Genomic DNA, 20,458 nt, shown 5'->3' on the forward strand with positions numbered 1-20,458 from the left:
GCCGAGGCAACAAACGAGGCATCGATCCGGCTGTGCGGAACGTACGTAGGCGCTTTAATAAAATTCTCAGAATGGAGGACATGAATCGTTTAGTGGCTAGTGCGGCGTATATTGTTATAGCGGGGTTTGCAAAAAAAACCACAAAAAAAAGGAAACGTTGTTGGACAACATCCTTTTACGGACAGTTGTTCCTAAATAGTATGCTGGAGGAGGAAGAGAATACTCATTTTTACAATTTCACTAGAATGTCCTCTACAGATTAGGGCGGTATTCTACTATTTCTAAGCATGTTAAAAATGTAGAAATGTTTTCTAAATTGTGTAAAAGTTAAAAATGACTAAATAAAAATAAGGACTTTGCAAAATATTCAAAAAAAGTTTATTCTCAGATAAGAACATAAATAATTATAACCGAAAAAATTATAACGAATATTTACCTTTACCTGTCCCTTTGCTTTGAATCATACGTTTTCTCTGCGTCGAGAACTTCGTAAACTATCCATTTTTTTTCCAAAATTCTAATTTCCTCAAATTTGTCACTTAACTCCGTCCAAGCGTCCTCTTTCTTTACACTGTTATAATAAAACTTCTCTGATTTTCTTCACAAAATTGGACGTTTTTCATATTCTTTGATGAAGCTTAAAGTTCTTTCATAATCCCAGTTCATCTTGAATTACCATGGGACATGAAAATTATCTATTCGGCCGCGCTCCGAGACAAATGAAACAACTAAATGCAAACATATTTTGCTTTGATGTACCGACTCCCATCGGATGGCATGCAGCGCACAACCGAAAAAACAAATTTACTGTTTGGTTTACCAAACCAAAATCTCAGGGTGACATCTGTCATCGGAATTTACGCTGTTTTTTGACTGAGTGACTAATTCCTATTTTTTATTAACAATAAATATTGTAGTAAAGTGAAGAAGTCCGAAAATGTCGTTCTTCGGCAAACTGTTCGGCGGCAAAAAAGATGAAGCACCAACGACGGGAGAAGCCATCCAAAAACTCAGGGAAACTGAAGAAATGCTGCTAAAGAAACAGGATTTTCTTGAGAAAAAAATAGACGAGTACATGAGTGTAGCTAGGAAAAACGCTTCTAAAAACAAGAGAGGTGACGCTAAGGTCTACCAGTAATGCGGAACTGTTATTTTGTTATTTTAGTGGCCCTACAAGCTTTGAAAAAAAAGAAAAGATTAGAAAAAAACTTGCAACAAATCGATGGAACACTGACCACTATAGAATTGCAGAGGGAAGCATTAGAAGGAGCTAATACAAATACAGCGGTGTTAACTACAATGAAAAATGCAGCGGACGCTCTTAAAAATGCTCATAAAAATTTGTAAGTTTGGTAGAGGTGATTGATATTATCTCTAAATTTTAATGTTTTTCTACAGGGATATAGATAATGTTCATGACATTATGGACGATATAGCTGAACAACACGACATAGCCAATGAAATATCGAATGCAATTAGTAATCCAGTTGGATTTACGGACGACCTAGATGAGGATGAGCTTAACAAGGAGTTGGAAGAGTTGGAAACTGAAGAACTTGAAAAAGGTCTTATTGATGTTCCAGGTCCCACAAAATTACCAGCAATACCCACAGATGTTGAAGAGGAGGATAAGGTTAAAGTTAAGAAGCCAGCCAGTAAGTTTTCCTTGTTTTCATTATTTCAGTTGCCGTAATTTTTTTTTTGCAGAAAAACTTGAAGATGATGATGATATGAAAGAATTGGAAGCATGGGCTTCGTAAGTGGCGAAAAGCTGTACCAGTAGTTGCAGTATCGCATGATTTTTAAAGATTCTAATTTAACAGATTAAGTACATCAATTTTGTAAGGATTCAAATTATTACTCATAAAAAATTGAATACATTTTTGGAGATTTCTGGTGCTTAAGCAGCTCCACAATATGAAATACTGTACATATTTTGTTGGATTTATTGAGATCTAGGTATTGAAAAGCTTTTTAAGGAGTAGGTATCTAAATGCCTCTATTTCATTGATTGATAATTCATTTAGAAATTTTGGTAAACAAAAGTAAACTTAGTTTGTATATTGAAATATTTAAAATTTTAATAAAATATATTTAGCAGTATGTTGTGTAATTTTTAATCAGAAGTCCTGTGCGCTTTTTCTGTGAAACAATGTTGGGTTATATTATCATGAAAATTCGTATGTATTAAAGCACTGCGTGCCAAAACGGGTTTGGTGTAACCGTTTTTTTGAAATTATGAACGATTTCTCGAACGAAGTTAGAAATGGGCGTGTGTCCGTAGCAAGTTTTCCAACTTGACGTAAAAATGTCAAAAGAAGAAGGCGTAGAAGGCGTTTTCTGTATTCAAAACGAAAGATTAGTTTTTATTTAAATGGAAGATACAATTGAGTTTTGATACATACGAGGTGTAATTTCTCCCATTATTAAAAAGTAGTGAATATCGTTAGTTTCAGTAAAATGTGTTGAAATGGATATTTGGAGACATAAGTTTAGTCAAGAGTCCAGAATCGATTTATTGGAATTTCTAAGTTTGGCTATTGAAATGAAAACTGATAATGCAAATTGTGATTTGAAAGAATACGAGCGCTTGAAAAATTTGTTTACATTGGTAATGGTCCATGTTTTTTAGTCTCTGTCTACCAACACTCATAATTTATTAAAGGCTTTTTAGGATTGTGACACAAAATCACACCTAAAATCTTATGTCCACAACAATAAAACTTGTATTGACATATGCCTGAGCGATGAAGACGGCTATAACAATGTCACAGAAACACATAGCAAAACCTCAAATTCCCAAGTGGCAAACACAATCGAGGAAGTATTATTGTCCCAACCAAATGTGTCAACTGAGGATGTTGTTTATGCCATAAAAGAAAATCTTGTGATGAAAGGGACCCTTCCCAATGGCGTGTTGCAAAATTTAAGCAAAGCAAATTGTGGGGTCTTAGAAAAAGTTTTTAAAGCCCTTGCCGATATACTGAACATGGAAGAGGTGCGCTATTTGTGGCTGTCGCTTCTGGATTATACAGGCATTGAGGATAGGGTCGTGCGCGTCTGTTTAAATCTTTTACTTCTGACAAAGGTTTGTGATAATTTAGGAAAATCAAGTACACTTTATATATTATCTCTAGGTAAAATTGGAATATTCTGAAGAGACTCAAAACATATTTTCAAGGCTTGGTGTAAAACATTATGCAATTTTGAAAAAGCAATTGGTAAATGAGTTACAGGAATTAAAATCTCAAAAACTTGACCAGGCTAGAATTCTGTTGCAATATATATCTCACATGAGCAACAATTTTAAAACCGATTTATTTAGGTATCCCGGGTTGTTATCTAGCCTGATGAAAAATAATTGATTAAATTGTTTTAGGGAATTTATTTTTAATTGTGACAAGCTCCATCCAAACTATATTCCTGTTATTGAAACATTATTGACCACCCATACAGAATATGATTTACTCAACAAGTCAATTGAGTTTATGTCCAACGCGGCTACAGACTATTCGAGGGATAAGTCTTTTGGCAAGCTTTTGTTTAGCGTGGTCAGGTTGCTGGACAAAGACGTCATTCGCCTTGAACAACCCTTGAAACATATTTTGGGGACTCACAGATCGATTTGGAAGACGAAAGTTGATAAGATTGTGATCAGTATATTCGAAGAGAGTCTAACGCAGAGCTTTAGATAAATTTCATTTTTATTGAATTGCATTTAATTTGTTCCATAATGTAATAAAATTTATTATTTTATTATTTCCCGTGTGTATGCAGTTTTTCCCACACAGAATACTTCCACTTTTTATCAACGTTAGGCAGATCAACTAAGGTCACTCGCCTATTACCGAAAAACGTCACAAATAAATGTATATATATATATATATATATATATATATATATATATATATATATATATATATATATATATATATATATGTATATATGTATGTATTTTTTACAGGTTGTTTCCTAGGGTTTTTTCCACAGTTAACAAAACACACGAATAATTTTAAAACACTGTTCGCTATCAAATAATAAAACGTGAATTAACTACTCGGGACGACCGTTGCCTTTTTTAAAAACTTTATTTAAATTTACAACCGTTTTAAAATGGTCTGTTACAATAACATATCTAGACAGAACTTTTTTCGTCACCGTTAAACTACGTTTTTATATGTAGAAATAGGGACTCTGCTGGGTCAGCATTCTTGGATCTTCGCTAGTGAGATAACTCCTCCCCCGTAAGCTTCAACTATACCGTCAAGAGGGGTAGTTGAACACATTTTGGATCTTTAGGTTCTTCCACTTCTTGCTGGATTTGGTGCATCTTGGCTGTAACAATCTCTATAGCAAATAAATAGACACAAACTGATTATGACCATGTATACAAGGAGGGTCCATATGCTCGGATATTTGTAAAACTCCGAGAACTTCAGAAGTGGGTAATTTAACTGAATTTCATTCCTTAAAAGGTTTAGTTCACCTAACTTAACTTCATTTAATTTGACAGTTAAATCCATCTGGCTTTGTTGTGTTGGAATATCTGGCAGATCAGGAAATAATATTGGCCGAGTACTAAGGTTGATTGATCTGACATCACTAATTATTGTATGATGATCAATTTTGACGAGGCATCCTCTTGGAATTTTGACTTGGTATGTCCCATGGAGATTCTGAATCTCATCCTGAGCGTTGCATTTAAGTTTAACGCTCTGTACATCTGGAACTACTAAAATCCATTGATTGGAATTTTCTAGTTGATTAACTATTAGCTGGGTGATTTTGAGTTGTGTTTTGTGGCAATTTGTGATTATTGGATTTATGCTGAACAAGGCTATTTCGCAAGGACTGCTGTTGCCGTTATTCTTGATTCCTTGTTGGGTGCGGACGAATAGACCTTTAGTAGCCTCCTTGCAGGGCCCATTATAGTATGCATGTTGCAATTCACTTTTTATTAAATATTTTGCACGCGGTAAAACAACCCTAAACCAACTCTCGTGTCTTATGGGGATTGAGTAGAGATGAAAGTAATCGAAAATTATTGGATTAGTCATTGGTATTCTCAAAAGGTAATTGATTTTATTATTCAAAATAAAACAGTCAATAGTAATTAATTTCTCAAAACTAAAAGTGTTTTCTAACGTTACAGGTATAATCATTTGGTTTTTTCCAACTTTGGTTTGCAAAATAAGAAGTTCTCTAAATAAGTCGTTAACCTTAATTATACTTGGGTGAATAATTTTCAATTTTGATAAAATTATTGAATTTTCTAAGTCTTGTAAAATTGATAAAATTACTTCATAGGTGTTGATCATTTGTACCAAAATATCTTTAATAATTAGTGCGTTCTCCCTATAGGCTGACTTTTGAACAATAAGAGCTATTTGATTGATCTTTGACTCTCAAGTATTTGTCATTTTGAGACATTGAGACATTTTCTGCAAAGTCTGGTTAAATTTTATAAGAATGTTAAGGGATAAAGAATTTGGTTTTAGAATGCCTTCGGCTAACTCATTTTGGTTGCGCTGCAAGTTTTTAATAAGCTGTTCATAATCCTCGCAGTCAGATGCGTCAATATTTCCTGTAATAGCCTTAAAAACAGATCCGAGTGCATTTATTAGCCCTCTCTTAGATCTTTTTTGATGCGGAAGGATTTCTATAATTTTATTTTCAATCCTAGATTCCAAAATGTTTAGAAGTTTAATATAATTTTGACTATCATTGTAATATCCCGGGTGGCTGGATATTATTTTTGAGACATTTTCCTTTTTTAGATATAATTTATTAATTTCCAATATTATTAGATTTAAATCAAAATAATGGATTAAAGTGTAAGTGTATTCGATTGATTCTGCATTTCCCAATTTTACTGGCATAATTCCGGGGTTGTTGTCCAATTTTCTTAAAGTTATTTCATCATAAAGGCCACAAGTGAAGCCGACAAGCCTGAAATGAAAAACCTAGTGTTAACGGAATTTAATCAAAACTGTACGTGTTTCTAAGCGGTTTTTTTAGATTGTCCATATGTAATTTTGCTTGCGTATCTGTTGCTACCGTACGTCGCTCTGGGTTCGCGGATATAATTTCAGTGGATTTTGAGAATATCTCCCAAGTTTTTTGCGTTCATGTTTTCGTATATACACCTGTTGGTTGGCTTGAAACAGGTCCGGACTCTCACGGGTTTCGTTTCGTTTTTCAATTATTTTTGTTTTATTTTCGATTAGATCTTGATTGATTTTTGAATATAGTAATTTTGATTTTTCTTTATGTTCACTTACGTAATTACTTAATAGTAACTGGTCCAGTTTTTGATCAAAGGGGTCATCAGAAGTTATATGACAATTTATTATGTCAATGGGTTTTAATTTGATGACGGAATGGACAGAATGATTATAGGCTAATATAGTATATATCATTTTACAATATATTGGGGACTTTTGAAAGCCTTGACTATTTAATAATCGAATGTGCTCGGCTAAAGTAGAATGAAGTCGCTAGACATTGCCGTTTGATTGCGGATGGTGGGGCGAGCAAAAATGAATCTTTATTTTATGGAAGCTTAGTAACTCTGTAATAACTGTATTTTTAAACTCGGTACCATTATCAACAATTATTTGTTTTGGTATTCCGTGGTGAGAGAAAAAGTTTATTAAGTTATCAGCTATCTCGGTAGCTGCGGCAGATTTTAAACAATAGGCTTGCGCCTATTTTGAAAAACTATCACATATAGTTAAGAATTTAGTTTGTTCTAAAGCGTATGTATCTAAAAATATGATTTCAAAAGGACGAGATGCGGTCGGCGTTATATTCATTTTGATGTTTACTGGGTGCCTTTCATATTTGGTTCTTTAGCAAATTTCGCATTCATTGATATAGGTTTGTAATGATTTTTTGAGATTTGGCCAATAATATCGTGCTTTGATTTTTATTTCAGTTTCGTCTATACCGCGATGATTAGTTTTGCTCTCGTGATAATTTTTTATTATTTCAGGAATGCCGTTTTTATTTGTTACATCTAGTAATTTAATGGTACATCTCTTAAAAGGAAAAGATGGATACATAAAAGTTTTTCTTATCACTTCACAAAACGGTTCATAAAGTTGCAGGTTCTCGAAATAGAGATAGTAAAGCTTTTCGGGGACTACAAACTCTTTGACAAAATTAATTACATCATTTTCGAAATTGTTTGCGGAAAGCTGTACTAAAAATCGTCTTTTCTTTTCAAAAAGAGTGGTGATTTTTGATTTTGCCGAGAGAGACAACCTCTTTCCTAAGAAATTCCGACTTATCGAGCTGTATTTTAAAGTTGGCTTCCCTTAGACGAGTAAATACATCGCTTAATTTAGCAATGTGTTCTTGAAGAGAACTAGAGAAAATTATTATATCGTCCAGATAGACTTCACATTTTTCGGTTGTTATTCCTCGTAGAATATTGTCCATAACGCGTTGGAATGTCGCGGGGCTATTTTTTAGTCCAAACGGCATGCGTAAGAACTCATAGTGACCGTTTTCTGTGCTGAAGGCAGTTTTTGGTATGTCAGGTTCTTTTACCTCTATTTGGTGAAAACCACTTGCCGAATCGAGTGTCGTAAAATACTGGCATTTTCCAAGTTTGTCTAGTAAGTCCGTAATGTTGGGGAGAAAGTATTTATCATTCAAACTTTTTTCGTTTAATTTCCTATAATCGATGACTACCCTCCACTTCTGTTTGCCAGAAGCATCGATCTTTTTGGGTACCACCCATATAGGAGATGACCATGGCGAGTTAATAGGTCGAATTATATTTTGAGACATCTTATTTATTTGCGATTCTACTTCCTTTTTATGAATGAAGGGGTAACGGTAGGTTTTTGTATAAACCGGCACCTCATCGGTTGCGCGAATGTGGTGTTTGATTTTGCTGGTGAAAGTAAGAGGCGTTCCTTCTTGATAAAAAATATCGGAAAATTTAGAACAGAGTTAAAAATTTCAGATTTTCCTTCTGCATTTAAGTGATTAGATCTTATTTACGACACATCAATTTTTTGGGGGCTATCATCGAAATGATTTAAATTAATATTTTGAATTTCTTTTTTGCAAAATTTTTCAACTATGATTGTTCAGAAAAATCTAAAGTAACGGGATCGCTCGTATTATTTAAAATGGAGGTAAGGGCCTTTCGATTTCGCGCTATAGTCAAGCATTCAGGAATCTCACAGTTATTAATTTTTTGGTGTGGAATAATTACTTCTCCAATCTTAATTGTAGTTTTTATATTAATAATTTGTTCACAGCGAGGGGCAATAGTTATAAAATTTAAATTGTTTTGTCTTGTTTGGTGAAAAGATAATTTTATTTCTGTATATGGAGTGATCAGATAAGATTTTTCAAAGTTTAGACTGGCTTGCAGTAATTTTAAATTATCGGTTCCGATCAAACCGTTGAAATAATTATGAAAATTGAAGAGATAAAATTTTAATTTCATTGGGTTTGGTAAATTAAATATTTTTGATGGAGGTAACAAAGAACTATATTTGTGGGCGGATTTTTGGTAACATGTAGAAACAATAAATGGGTCATAGCGAATGCAACTTGGATAGAATTTCTGTGCTAAATCAGGTTTTCTTGTCTAATTGCGGAGCTTCCGTAAAATTTACATTTGCACTTAACTCGTTATCATTTTCAGATAATGACGTAGTTTGTACCGACTGAAAACATTCAGTGTGCAACTTACCAGACTGAATTGTGGGTTGTTCCAAAGGTACAAAATACTCTGGATTATTTTGCTGATAATGACTGTTACAATATGAATAATAGTCAGGGTAATATGGGTCATAATAACATTGATCAAATTGATTAGATTGATCGAATTGATCGAGTTCCGTGTTGTACATCTCCTCGACTTACATTTTTTGCGGTTTTTGAGATGTGCTTGAAATGGGATTATTTTTAAAATTATTTTGGTTATTGAAATTTGGTCTGCCACTGTTGCGTGTAGACACAGACATAGGCATAGGTGGAGGTAGATTTTTAATTTGGTTGGGTCTAAAGACATTCTGGGGTCTGCCAAAAACTTGTGAATTTGTATAGTATTTTTGCGGGGGTCTATAAACTGGCCTAATATCAATTGGACCGGTGGGAAATGCTTGTTGCTGATGTCTAAAATGGGTTATGCCCATTAAATTGCATATTTTCTTTGGAAAGAAAATTTTGGACATGCTGGTTATTATGTTTTAAATTCTGAGGTGGCTGATTTTGAACTACTTTGGTCATATTTTGAAAATATTGCGCGTTACTTTCTCGCATTACAAATGTTAAGGCTTTCGACAGGCTATCAGGTTGCATACATCTAATGGTTGTACTAACAGGTTCTTTTAAGCCGGACAAAAATGTTTTCAAAGCAAGGTCGTTATAGAGTTTACGTTTTACTTGTTTTGCTTCATTAGTCGTTTCATGCGTATCAATAAATGAACAAATCAAATTTAGGATATGCAAAACTCGATCGTAAAATTGAGTCGGTTTTTCATTTGGCTGTTGGCGGAGCATCACTAAATCTCTGTTAAGACATGAGTCGTCTCTTTGGTCCGCGAAATTTCTATACAAAATATTTTTTAAATCATTCCAAGTACTGGATGTTTGAAGATTGATCACGACTTTTGCATTTCCTTTCAATTTACTAATTAGACAATTCAACAAGTAAATATTTTCGAAAGAGTTAGGTTCTCTAACATTATAAAATTTATCAATAAAAGTTTGACAAATAGTTAGGTATCTAGATAAATCGTTTGGGTTCCCATCGAATTCTGGGACGCAGTTGAGATATTCAGATTTAAAAGTAACCATACTTATAAGAGATTAACTAAATTGACTGTCTGATTCTAAATTATGTTTATCAAAAATAGTTTCCAAATTTGTTGCGAAATAATTTTTCTGACCTGAGCTGGTTGAAGGTGCATTATTACTTAAATCGATAGCTAACGTTTCAATATTATCAATTATTTCATCAAGTTCAGACATTAACAAATAATTGCAACTTACAGTACTAGGTAGGGGGCGGTTCTGGTCATCCCTTCTATAAGAACAAGACTTCAATCGGCGATATTGGTCTTCACAAAATTCTTGTCCTTGCGAAACTAGACGATATGATTTCTTATTTCCGATGATCGTGTTCCGTACAGGTCTTCGATAAACTGGGGTTTTCAATTTTCAGAAATCCACTCTGCCAAACACTAATCACCAATAGGTCCGATTTCCAATTAATCGATGATACGAAAAATCGACGTCGCGACACGGTGCGCTAGTCAATTTCTGGAAATCCTACTACGACTACGCCAATTAACTACTCGGGACGACCGTTGCCTTTTTTAAAAACTTTATTTAAATTTACAACCGTTTTAAAAAGGTCTGTTACAATAAGATGTCTAGACAGAACTCTGCGTCGACACCGTTAAACTACGTTTTTATATGTAGAAATAGGACTCTGCTGGGTCAGCATTCTTGGATCTTCGCTAGTGAGATAACTCGTGTAAGGCTAGGTATCTTAAACAGTAGACATATACGAATTTAAATAGTAAAATATTACAAAAAAAAATGAACATATATTAAGCCATACTCACAAATTATTTTTTTTTAAATGTCTATTATTAGCACTGTTTGTGGAAAAGCGCATTTCACTTTAACCACAAAACATACATCATTGCAAAAACAGATAACGTTCTTGCTTTGGCGTGCAATTTAAATATAGAAGTGCAAAATATTTACTTTATTTATATTACTTTTTTTTTAAACCCACCGGACAAATACAACAATACTTAAGATCGTCCAAAGATCCCCGAAAACCGCTGTCTTCGGCCGGGGTATACAGAATCCCATGTTCATGCGGACACGTGTATATTGGAACAACAAAACGCATCATATCTACGCGCTTGACTTAACACAAAATATCCTGTCGCTTGGGATAAATAGAAAAATCGGCGATGGCAGAACACGTGTTTACTAATGGCAATCACAACTTCAAATTCAACAACATCGAAGTTCTGTCTACAGAGAAACATTACCACGCAAGACTACATCGAGAAGCAATTGAAATACACAAACATAAAAACAATTTCAACAAACGTGAAGAGGGGTTATAAGTAAACAAAATATGGCATAACGTCCTGCAAAAAGCACAAACAACACGGAGAGGGGCCCGGACGCTCAAACGACGGTTTAGTCCGCCGTCCGTCCGAACGGTTCGCAACAGGTACGACTTCGACAACCGGCAACGGTACCGATACAGTTGTCGCGCTACAATCTACGTTCCACTGAAGATGGCTGTCGCAGTAGCAGCTGAAAGCTTTGGTAGCAAAACCAATGGACCACGGGCTAACAGCCCGAAAAATCTTACAGATTATGACTGATGCTATCCAAAACTAACCTAAAATTCCTGTTTCAAACACTTACCGTTTACAAGTTACCTACCTAATACGCAATGATGACTTTACGCTTTATTTAAATCCGTTTTTTTTATTTTTTCATTTGCTTGCATCGGGTAAAGAATTTAAAAAAAACAAGGCTCCAAAGACGGATTGGTAAATATAAACACGCTTTATTAAAAATTATATACATTCCAAAAAAATTTAATACCTAACCTTTCCTGGTATTCTCTGTCCGTTGAACTGTGGATACGCCGTCCACGAATTTCGTCCTGAAGAGCACGTTCGCGTTGTTAAACATACCGTCCTTCAGCGACACTATGACAAACTGATACACCTCTCCCTTTATCCCTTCCTTACCGAAACCTAAATATATGAATACCTGAGACTTCTTAAAATGAGATCTTAGCATACTGCCTATGTTCTGCGTGTGGGAGAGGTCCAAAGCGGCGTCCACCTCGTCCAATATGTACAGTGGCGCCGGCTTGAACAACAACATTGCCAGAACAAGCGACAACGCAGCGAGCGACCTTTGACCACCGCTCAGCTCTGTCAAACTGTCCTTCCACACGTTACCCAACGACACTTTTATCTGAAACGTCCCACTTTGCATCCCGAACTAGTTGGCTATGAAAATAAGACTTGACGACAATGTCAGAACTATCGAGTTTTAATAATGAAACCTGGTTTCTCACCCATAAGTGAAACACATAAAAATTATTAGTATTACTTTAATATAATAATTTTTTTAGAGAGTTGACTTGTGGGAGTGTTTGATACCCCCGTTTTCCGTTAAGGTAAAATATCAAAGACCTTAAAAGTGTGGAGAGAATTTTTATAGTAATAACAAAAAGGAATCAACATTTTGCTGGAACTCGTCGGAACAGCCAACAACTCTAACAAAGAGTTGGTTTTGGTAGTTAGGAGAATTACATAAATGTCTCCCGTTCACCGTGGGAAATATGATATGACATCTTCGACGTCAATAGAATTCTGATCGTAGGGATGTTTCCGTAGCATTTAATTTAATTATATACTTTTGAAATATGTTAAAGAAAATATCAACAAATTTAGGCGCACTGGTGATTATTACATATTATAGGACACTGGTGTCAAATAATATATAAAAATGGACTTTTTAAGACATAGTGCTAATTATTTGGTATCAATATTATTTACAGCTCCCGCAAAATATTCCAAGGCATGAACAAAAAACTTTCTTAAAAACTGACCAATCTGTTGATAATTTCTTTTCCTTTTCTAACTTATGTCGACTACGCAGAAGTTAAAATTATATTAAGTATAAGTGTCCTCATGAATGGTAAACAAAAGCAAATTTTGTAATTCCCGCAGTCTCATGCTTTTAGTGCCTTCGTTAGCAAATACTACAAATACCCTACACAGGACTTTGTGAATACATGAAATATAAATATGATATTATATGACAATATGTAAGCGCCCTTATCATTAGGTGGTCTATACTCTTCCATATTTCTATTTTTATTTTTTCGATCTCTGACATATATATTATCTAATTGGGTATATCTTATGGATAAACATAACTACACAATATTAACATTTTAATATTCCATCTACATCTTTATGCAGACATCAACATATTATAAACAATTTTCAGAACGAAGAACCAAGGGACCAAACAGAACTCCTTGCCATTTTATGAAGCTTTTTAATGTGTTTTGGTAGATTATTAAGTTTATTCACGGTAAATTATTTGGTAACACAGAATGAGTAATCTTAATTCTCGCCGTTATAAAGATCCATTAATTTTATCTTTAATTATATGGATGGAATTATTTATGGTTGCTTTATACCATGTAGTGGATAAACATATTTCATTAAAAGTTCTGGTAAATGTGAAGCGAATACTGTAAATTATGATATTATTGTTACAGAAAAATAGTTATTTATTAAGAGTTATTGTAACAATTGCTTTGGCGATATTATAATGTCTTTCTGTTAGTTTTTTTGTAATAGAAACAGCTTTGTTTTTCAGAAGCAGTGAAGAGAAAAACGTCAAAACTGGCACATGACGAAATCATAAAAATAAAATAATTATTTGTGGACTAGTACTTTGCTTCATTTTTGTATTCCATTCAGGACTTCATTTCATTTATTTTTAACCTTAATAACCAAGTATGTTTTTTTTTTCTTTTGCAGAATAAGGGTCGAGTGGAATTAAAGCAGTAGAGGTGTACCTAGAATTTTCAAAAATTATAATATTTTTAAGAATATTATTTTTTTTTACTCTTCCTAAAAGAACTATGTTAGCATTTAATAACGCGCAGGTATCCTGAAAATAGGTATTCCCGAAAATGGCAACATTATTTTGTTTTCATTTCTTTAACTGATATTATAGGTTATTAAAGAGATATCAAAATGCGGTTCTCACTAGTGTGGCTTGTTGCAATAAACGTGATATTGTTGCATTTAATTTTTTTGAGAAAAAAAATTTCTTTGTTGTAACGTCGCAAAACGCCTTCTAGCGGCGATAGAAGCCATCATAATTAATTTGCTTAGGGCAGCGTTGATGGCATTATAATTGACCATCTGGTACATGGTACTTCTTAGCCCGAGATAAACGTCATATACACTGAATGCTCTTTTTAAATGTATTGTATGTCTACTGTATATTAAATAGATATATATCGACAACATTGATATAATGTACATCACACCTAACTTTACTGTGTGGGACATACCTCTAGACCTTGCAGGATATTTTTGCCGAATGGCGCGACGAGCTTCGCGTTGGCGCCGGGCAGCAAGGTAGCGAAAATCGAGCCGAAATCCTTCGACACCTGTTCGTGCGCTAGCTCTAGCGCATTCTTCTTCTTCTGATCGAGCTCGCTGATCATCTTAATCAGCTTCTGCTTATCCACTTCGACAATGCCCTGTTTCTTCACCATTTCGTTGAACTGCAACATATAGGTCAACCTCTGCCACCTCACCGAAGCGCATCGCGCTTACCGCTTTCAATTCTTCCTCGAACATCGTCTGCGCCTGTGCATTGACGACCCTGCCCAGCTTGTGTTTTTTTTCCTGCGCTACCTTAATGCGGCGTTCCAGGTCGTGGCCCTCCTGGGATGACAATGCCTCGCCCTTCTCCATGTAGTTCGCATATTTGGCGATTCTCTTCGAATATTCCTGTTCCTGAAAGGGAGAGGAGTGGGCAAGTCAAGGACGCCTTCTCACGCCGACTGCTGTTTACCTTGTGTTTGGTGCTTTGGTATGAGTTCTTGAGTTCATTAATTTTGTGCTTATGCTTTTTGATCGCCAGCTCAATCTCGTTGTTCCTGGCTAATAGGCGGTCCCTCTTTTTCACTTTTTGCTGGGCCTCACTGTTCCTCGCGGTAATGGAGGCTTTCAATTTGCTGACCTCCGTTTGTAGTGCCTTGACCTTGTCCTATAAGAGGACGATTCAGGCGTACAATCTTGTCAACATTTTCCAGTTGAAAAATTATACCAAGAAAAAAGAAGTATTATGACACAAAAAATGTGAAAAGACTCATGTAAAAAATGGAGAATATCTGGCAGGTTAAATTTTAAAAAGTGTGAGAAATATAAAAAACAAATGATAATGATTGCAGACACATTTCAATTAATTTAATTTTAATTAAAATTTAAAGTAAATATAAAAAAAAATAAAAATAAAAAACTAAGACATTAACTAATTACAATTGCTATAATAAATTCGCTAGAGTTGTAATAAGTTTAAACAAAAGAACCATAAAAAATTAAATTCCATAAAAACTAGAACATTAATGTAATATAATGTTCAAATGAAATATTTAAGGGTGAAATGAAAATGAAAATGAAGAAAATAAAAAACAAACGCACCTTGACCTCCTTAGACCTGGCAGTCACTTCCTCAAACTCTTCCTGGAGCTTTTCAAGGACCGCCTCTGAGGCAAGCAGGTCTTGCCTGACGTTTTCGATGCTCTTCTTCAGCTCTGCGATTTCCAAGGTCAATGTCTCGTATTCCTGTTCGCGTTGACGCCACTCCTCCTTGCTCTTGTCAGCCTGTCGCTTGAGCTGCTTCATTTCCGCTTCTGCCTCTTTAAGCTTTTTCTCCCTGTAGCCCGTAGAGTCTTTCATTTTAACCTCGAGATCTCTCGCTTTCTGGACGCAACGTTGTTCAATCGCTTTAGAGGATTGGACTCGTGCCTGGAGTTCATCTGCGGAATTTTTTTTCACCATTACGTCAATTCCAAGGTTGCCTATAAGCCGGTCAACCCACCTATTTGCGCTTTCAAACCAGCCACCTCTTCCTGACTCCTATGGAAACTCGTGTTTAGTAACCGCTGCTTGATTAGGTTATGCTCGTGTCTGGACAACTCGAGCTTCTGTTTGATACCATTGTACTGCTCTTGGACACCGGTCAGTTGTCTGATTTTGTTCTCTATCGTGCGCAGTTCACTTTCTTTAAGTTTCAGTTGATTCTTAAATGCAAACAGCGGTAGTTCAAACAATGATACGGGGTATGAATAATAGTATAAACTGATTGTCGTGGACATTATTTTTTCTTTTGTTAGAATCGGTTAAAAACTCGTGTAAAAAAATTATAGCACCATTAATTTCGAGTTACGTCTAATTTCAAATGCGAGACCAACAAAAAAAACCGACCAATAAAACTAGCTAAATTAGTAGAGTGAACTTGGTGTCGTCATTAATTTGATATAATTTTTGCGACATTTTAAATCAAAAATTAAGCTTCCAGCGCTACCACTTCTGGCTATTTTAACTACACCAAATAAAACAGCTATAGAAAGCTCACTTCATATTCCAGAACGTTCTGCAACTGCTTGAGCATTGGCTCGCCCTTTTGCCTGGCGCCGCCACTGAGCGTACCGGAAGGATCTACTGAGTCTCCGTCCAGAGTCACGCACCGCCTCATGATATGTTTGTGGAACGCCACCTGCTTAGCGACATCGAGGTTTTTGCACACGAACACATTACCGAAGACGAGGTTCATCGCGGGCTCCAGTTGCTGGTCATAGTTTATCAGCTGCAGTGCCGGTTGGCAATTTTCTTTGCCCACCTGAACGAATTCGGCCGACGTTTATATACAAAAATTATTACTAATTACATATTAATTAGCAAATTCATTATTTAAATTATTCATTAATTTTTTAATTAATTAATAAACTTAAGGTTTATGAAATTGAAAACAACTGCTTTCTTGAAAGAACACCGCCACCCCTAATAAGTTAAAAAAAACTTCTGTTGATAAGGGTAAGTAGGTAATAAATGTAAATTAAAAATTAAAATCGTACTAAAATCGTATTAAAATCGTAATAAGGGGTAAAATAAGACACCTGAGGTATGAGGAACTAAAACTAATTGTTGCTTTCAAGAAACATAATACTAAATAATTTTACATTGATGTATTAATTAAATATTAATAATCAATTAATTAATTGGAACATTGGATTTTTTTTCGTTGTCACTCACTAAGTTCTGGGCCAGACGGATCGTGCCAGGGTCCATTTTGTGCGAGGTGACCTTGTTCAGCGGTATGAAGGTCGTTCTAGTCTGCAGGTCTCCCCTCTGCAGTAGTTTTTTCCCGGTCACCTCCGTGTCTATGATGACGTTGTAAAGCCTACCTCCAGCGGCCGTTTCCAAAGCGGTAGCGTACATGATGTCCTTACAGGTGATTAACCGTCCTACCACACCCTTAACGCAGGCCCGGTCGAAGTTAGTCTCGGGATCGCGGTACTTGAATGACGCGTAGGGCCGTTGCGCATCGAAGTTGTCGACGCTGTCGCGCAAACCGCGCACCTCCTGACCGAGAACCCGCCTCTTTTCTTGCAGCTGCGCCATATGCTCTTCCGAGAAGCCGATTTTGGAAAGCGCCGACTGAAAATAACATCGGTCGGATCAGTATTTGGAAGAGTGGCGGAGAAGCGAGGCGAATGAGTACCTCCAAGTTGGTTATTTCCTGCTCAACCCTTTTTAAATTGACCTCGTCCCTATGGTGGTCAGACGAAGTGCCCCCTGCCTCTTTCTCTTTGTCTCTCAGCCGGTTCTGACAAAAGTTCAGCTGCATTGCGGCCTGTTTGCTTTCAGTGCTCGCCCTAACCAACAAACATTCGACATTTTTTTGGTAATTCGTTTTCAATCAAAACACAGTTGCGGGGATATTCTAATTACGTTTACGATGAAATAAAAACGCCATTAGAATTGCTGATATTTGAAAACATTCTTAAAAATCGACAAACAAAATCATTAACCATAGATGTCAGCAACAAAAACAATGCAAACATAGTTCTTACGGTTTCGTTCCATTTTTTATAATGAATTATAGTTAGTCAAATGCCGTTTACCGCACTTGTTGCATAATATACTATTCTCGCAAAATAAAATTTATAAAGAAATAAACATATAAGTTTAAATATTTATAGCACAACAAAAACGCCCGATAACACAGAGCAAAAATTTCATTGGTATTTTTTATTTATTTATTTGTCTTTTATATATACTAAAAAGTTGATTTTAATCATTTGTTTTTCCACTACGCATATTCTGTCTATATTCATTGTTATGCCCGGCAATATTTATATATCTAAATCTTGAATAAAGACTAAAGAAGAATAACAAATACGGTCTAATAGCATTTTTCAAAAATTTTATGAAAACAAAACTTCTTTGCTCCATATTTTAGGCTAGGAATAATATATTGAGTGAAAGAAAAGTGATATTATTCCATTTAATTTTTCAGAAAATTTTGCAATTTTCACATCCCCTGCATCACCAGGAAGATATATGGATGTATGGATGGATGTATGTATGGATTTTATAGAGCAATAAATTTCAGGTTTTTGTAAAACTTCACTGTCAAATACATTTCCTTCTTTAATTAGTACCACTACCAGTATCAATTAGTATTTCTTAAAAGACTTATTTATATTAAGGGATAATTTAAAAATCTAAAAACTTTTTCATTTTAACATCTGCATCCTTCCTAGATGTCTTATCAAAGCCAAGAACATTGTTGTCCACAGGAGAAATTACCCTTCCTCCTATGTCTCAATTTTCCAATTCACTGATGTAGAATTTAAATAAAAGAAGGCCCTATAATTGGTACTTGTGGTACATCCATTTTGACAAAACTTTGATTATTCAAAAAAGCAACCCGTTTTAGTAGGGATTTAAAAAATATGCATTTTCTCTCACCTAGAAGCATCTTCTCTCGCTTTGATTAATTGTTCTGCCAATGTTTCTGCCTCACCTTCATCATTCACTTCCATTCCGGCACACAAGGCTTCATATTTCTTCTCAGACAAGGCAAAGGCCTCACGATCCTTTCTATCATTCTCTTTTAAATTCTCAAACAAGTCTTGAACCTAAAATTTAAAATTCATAAATGGTCTCCAATATGTTATACATATTCTCTCACTTGGCTCAACTCCCCTTCCTTCAGTTTTAGTGCCTTTTCATTGTTAGTCAAGTTTTTCTCCAGCTGCTTCTTTTTTTTTTCCTCGGTCATTATGTTATCTTTAATTGATTTTGAAGAAGCATCAACTTTTGCTTCATTCCTTTCTTCTTCTTTTAGCTGCACTTCAACTATTTTCAGCTCGTTATCTGATTCCTAATAAACACCATTTACCTAAAGCAAGTAGGAAAACCCCACACTTACTGATTCATTGCTTTTAGTAATCTCCTCAATTTCAAAATCCAAAGATTTGACCACCTCCAGGTTCTTATTGATTTCTTCTTTAAGGACAATTTCTTCATTCTCACTGCCCTCTAAAGCCTTTTGGGCATTGAGAAGTTTGCGTTTTACTTCAAAATACTGCCAAACTTGATATAAACCCATCATGTGCTCTAGTTCCCTTTCAGTCCGCTGGTACTCTAAATACTGCTCTCGTTCTGCCCTCAGTTTCTCCAGTTTTGGAGATAGTTCTTCTTTGATAACCTAAAACGCAATAGATAATAATAATAAGAAATATTGTTTCAATAACCCATCTGGACTACTCACAGTACGAAATTCAAGCAGTTTGGAATCTTTTTTTTCTATTAATTTTTGAGTTGCATGTCTCTTTGTTTCATAAATTCGCGTTCCCGCCGCTTCCTCAACCATAGACAATATCTATAAAACATTTTTTTCAAAAAATATATCACAAATATATTTTCTTACCTCTGGAGGTTTCATATTCAATACTTTGGTAATTTTCCCTTGCATAATTAAAAAGTGAGGGTTATTTACATTTAATTGAACTGAACAGAATAAATCGGATACTTTCTTGTTAGGAACATTTGTGCCATTAATCAAATATTTATTTTTGCCACCAAGAGCAATTTGCCTCGTAACAATAATTTCCTGAACACCTTCGAAACCTACGGGGCATTGGGTAGGGTTGCTATTATCAAATGTAATAGTCACGGTGGCTTTGTTAATGCCAGCGTGACCACTTTTGTAAATTAAGTCTTGTAGACTATTTGCTCTAACCTGAAAAATATGCAGTTTAGGTTGCATTATATAGGATCATTAAGAATTAATTTACATGACTTAGATTTGTAATGCCCAATATGAAGCAAATCGCGTCCAAGATATTTGATTTTCCACTACCATTCAATCCGGTAATAGCATTAAACATCGGATCGAACCCGGTAATTTCTGTCCTTTCGCCATAGGATTTAAATCCTTCCATCACAATCGACTTTATATACATGTTATTGTAGGGAAATAGAATTAATTTAAACTTGGGGCTTCTGTTTATTGACTTTTCTATTTACACGCTCTACAAAATAACTGCAATTTACTAAGTGTCCAAAACTAACCGAAAATTAGCAGAATCCGATCCAAATAAAAATACTAAAAAACATTAGATGAAATTAACTAACCTTTAATTTTTTATAACTGTAACGGCCTCGAATTTCAAATTCTAAAAGCTACCAATATAAGTTTCGGTTGGAAATACTCAACGTTCTGGGCAACATAACTAAGATCATGCGCCCAGCACAATTTTTTTTTAATACTTCATTGACGCACAGAATCCGAAAAAAATTATTTGGTTGTATTTTATATTCATTCATCC

General features: G+C 35.0%; 3 protein-coding genes across 4 annotated transcripts; 2 read left to right on the forward strand and 1 right to left on the reverse strand.

The window, feature by feature from the left end:
- The first annotated feature begins 817 nt into the window (after nucleotides 1–817).
- Nucleotides 818–2,103, forward strand: LOC132699126 (charged multivesicular body protein 4c). The gene is made up of 4 exons (XM_060665649.1): nucleotides 818–1,115; nucleotides 1,166–1,343; nucleotides 1,399–1,655; nucleotides 1,708–2,103. Exons 1-4 carry the CDS (start codon nucleotides 938–940, stop codon nucleotides 1,758–1,760), a joined length of 666 nt encoding a protein of 221 aa, XP_060521632.1. The 5' UTR covers nucleotides 818–937; the 3' UTR covers nucleotides 1,761–2,103.
- Nucleotides 2,104–2,334: 231 nt separating this feature from the next.
- Nucleotides 2,335–3,745, forward strand: LOC132700916 (uncharacterized). Its single transcript, XM_060668509.1, has 4 exons — nucleotides 2,335–2,611; nucleotides 2,675–3,088; nucleotides 3,138–3,325; nucleotides 3,380–3,745. Exons 1-4 carry the CDS (start codon nucleotides 2,471–2,473, stop codon nucleotides 3,693–3,695), a joined length of 1,059 nt encoding a protein of 352 aa, XP_060524492.1. The 5' UTR covers nucleotides 2,335–2,470; the 3' UTR covers nucleotides 3,696–3,745.
- Nucleotides 3,746–11,451: 7,706 nt separating this feature from the next.
- Nucleotides 11,452–20,392, reverse strand: LOC132700905 (structural maintenance of chromosomes protein 2). 2 transcript variants are annotated; one of them, XM_060668498.1, is made up of 17 exons: nucleotides 20,265–20,392; nucleotides 19,925–20,161; nucleotides 19,558–19,869; nucleotides 19,399–19,509; nucleotides 19,057–19,335; nucleotides 18,817–19,008; nucleotides 18,594–18,763; nucleotides 17,341–17,494; nucleotides 16,872–17,276; nucleotides 16,195–16,458; nucleotides 15,658–15,859; nucleotides 15,258–15,595; nucleotides 14,629–14,823; nucleotides 14,388–14,570; nucleotides 14,120–14,335; nucleotides 11,782–11,991; nucleotides 11,452–11,727 (listed from the first exon to the last, which is right to left on the reverse strand). In XM_060668498.1, exons 2-17 carry the CDS (start codon nucleotides 20,090–20,092, stop codon nucleotides 11,611–11,613), a joined length of 3,516 nt encoding a protein of 1,171 aa, XP_060524481.1. In that variant the 5' UTR covers nucleotides 20,093–20,161; nucleotides 20,265–20,392; the 3' UTR covers nucleotides 11,452–11,610. The 2 variants fall into 2 exon arrangements, with proteins under 2 accessions (XP_060524481.1, XP_060524474.1); XM_060668491.1 differs by lacking the exon at nucleotides 20,265–20,392 and having other exon boundaries at nucleotides 19,925–20,254.
- Nucleotides 20,393–20,458: the final 66 nt, after the last annotated feature.

This window comes from Cylas formicarius, unplaced genomic scaffold (assembly GCF_029955315.1).
Source record: "Cylas formicarius isolate icCylForm1 unplaced genomic scaffold, icCylForm1.1 PGA_scaffold_10__41_contigs__length_53128322, whole genome shotgun sequence".
In the NCBI taxonomy this organism is placed as follows: domain Eukaryota; kingdom Metazoa; phylum Arthropoda; class Insecta; order Coleoptera; family Brentidae; genus Cylas; species Cylas formicarius.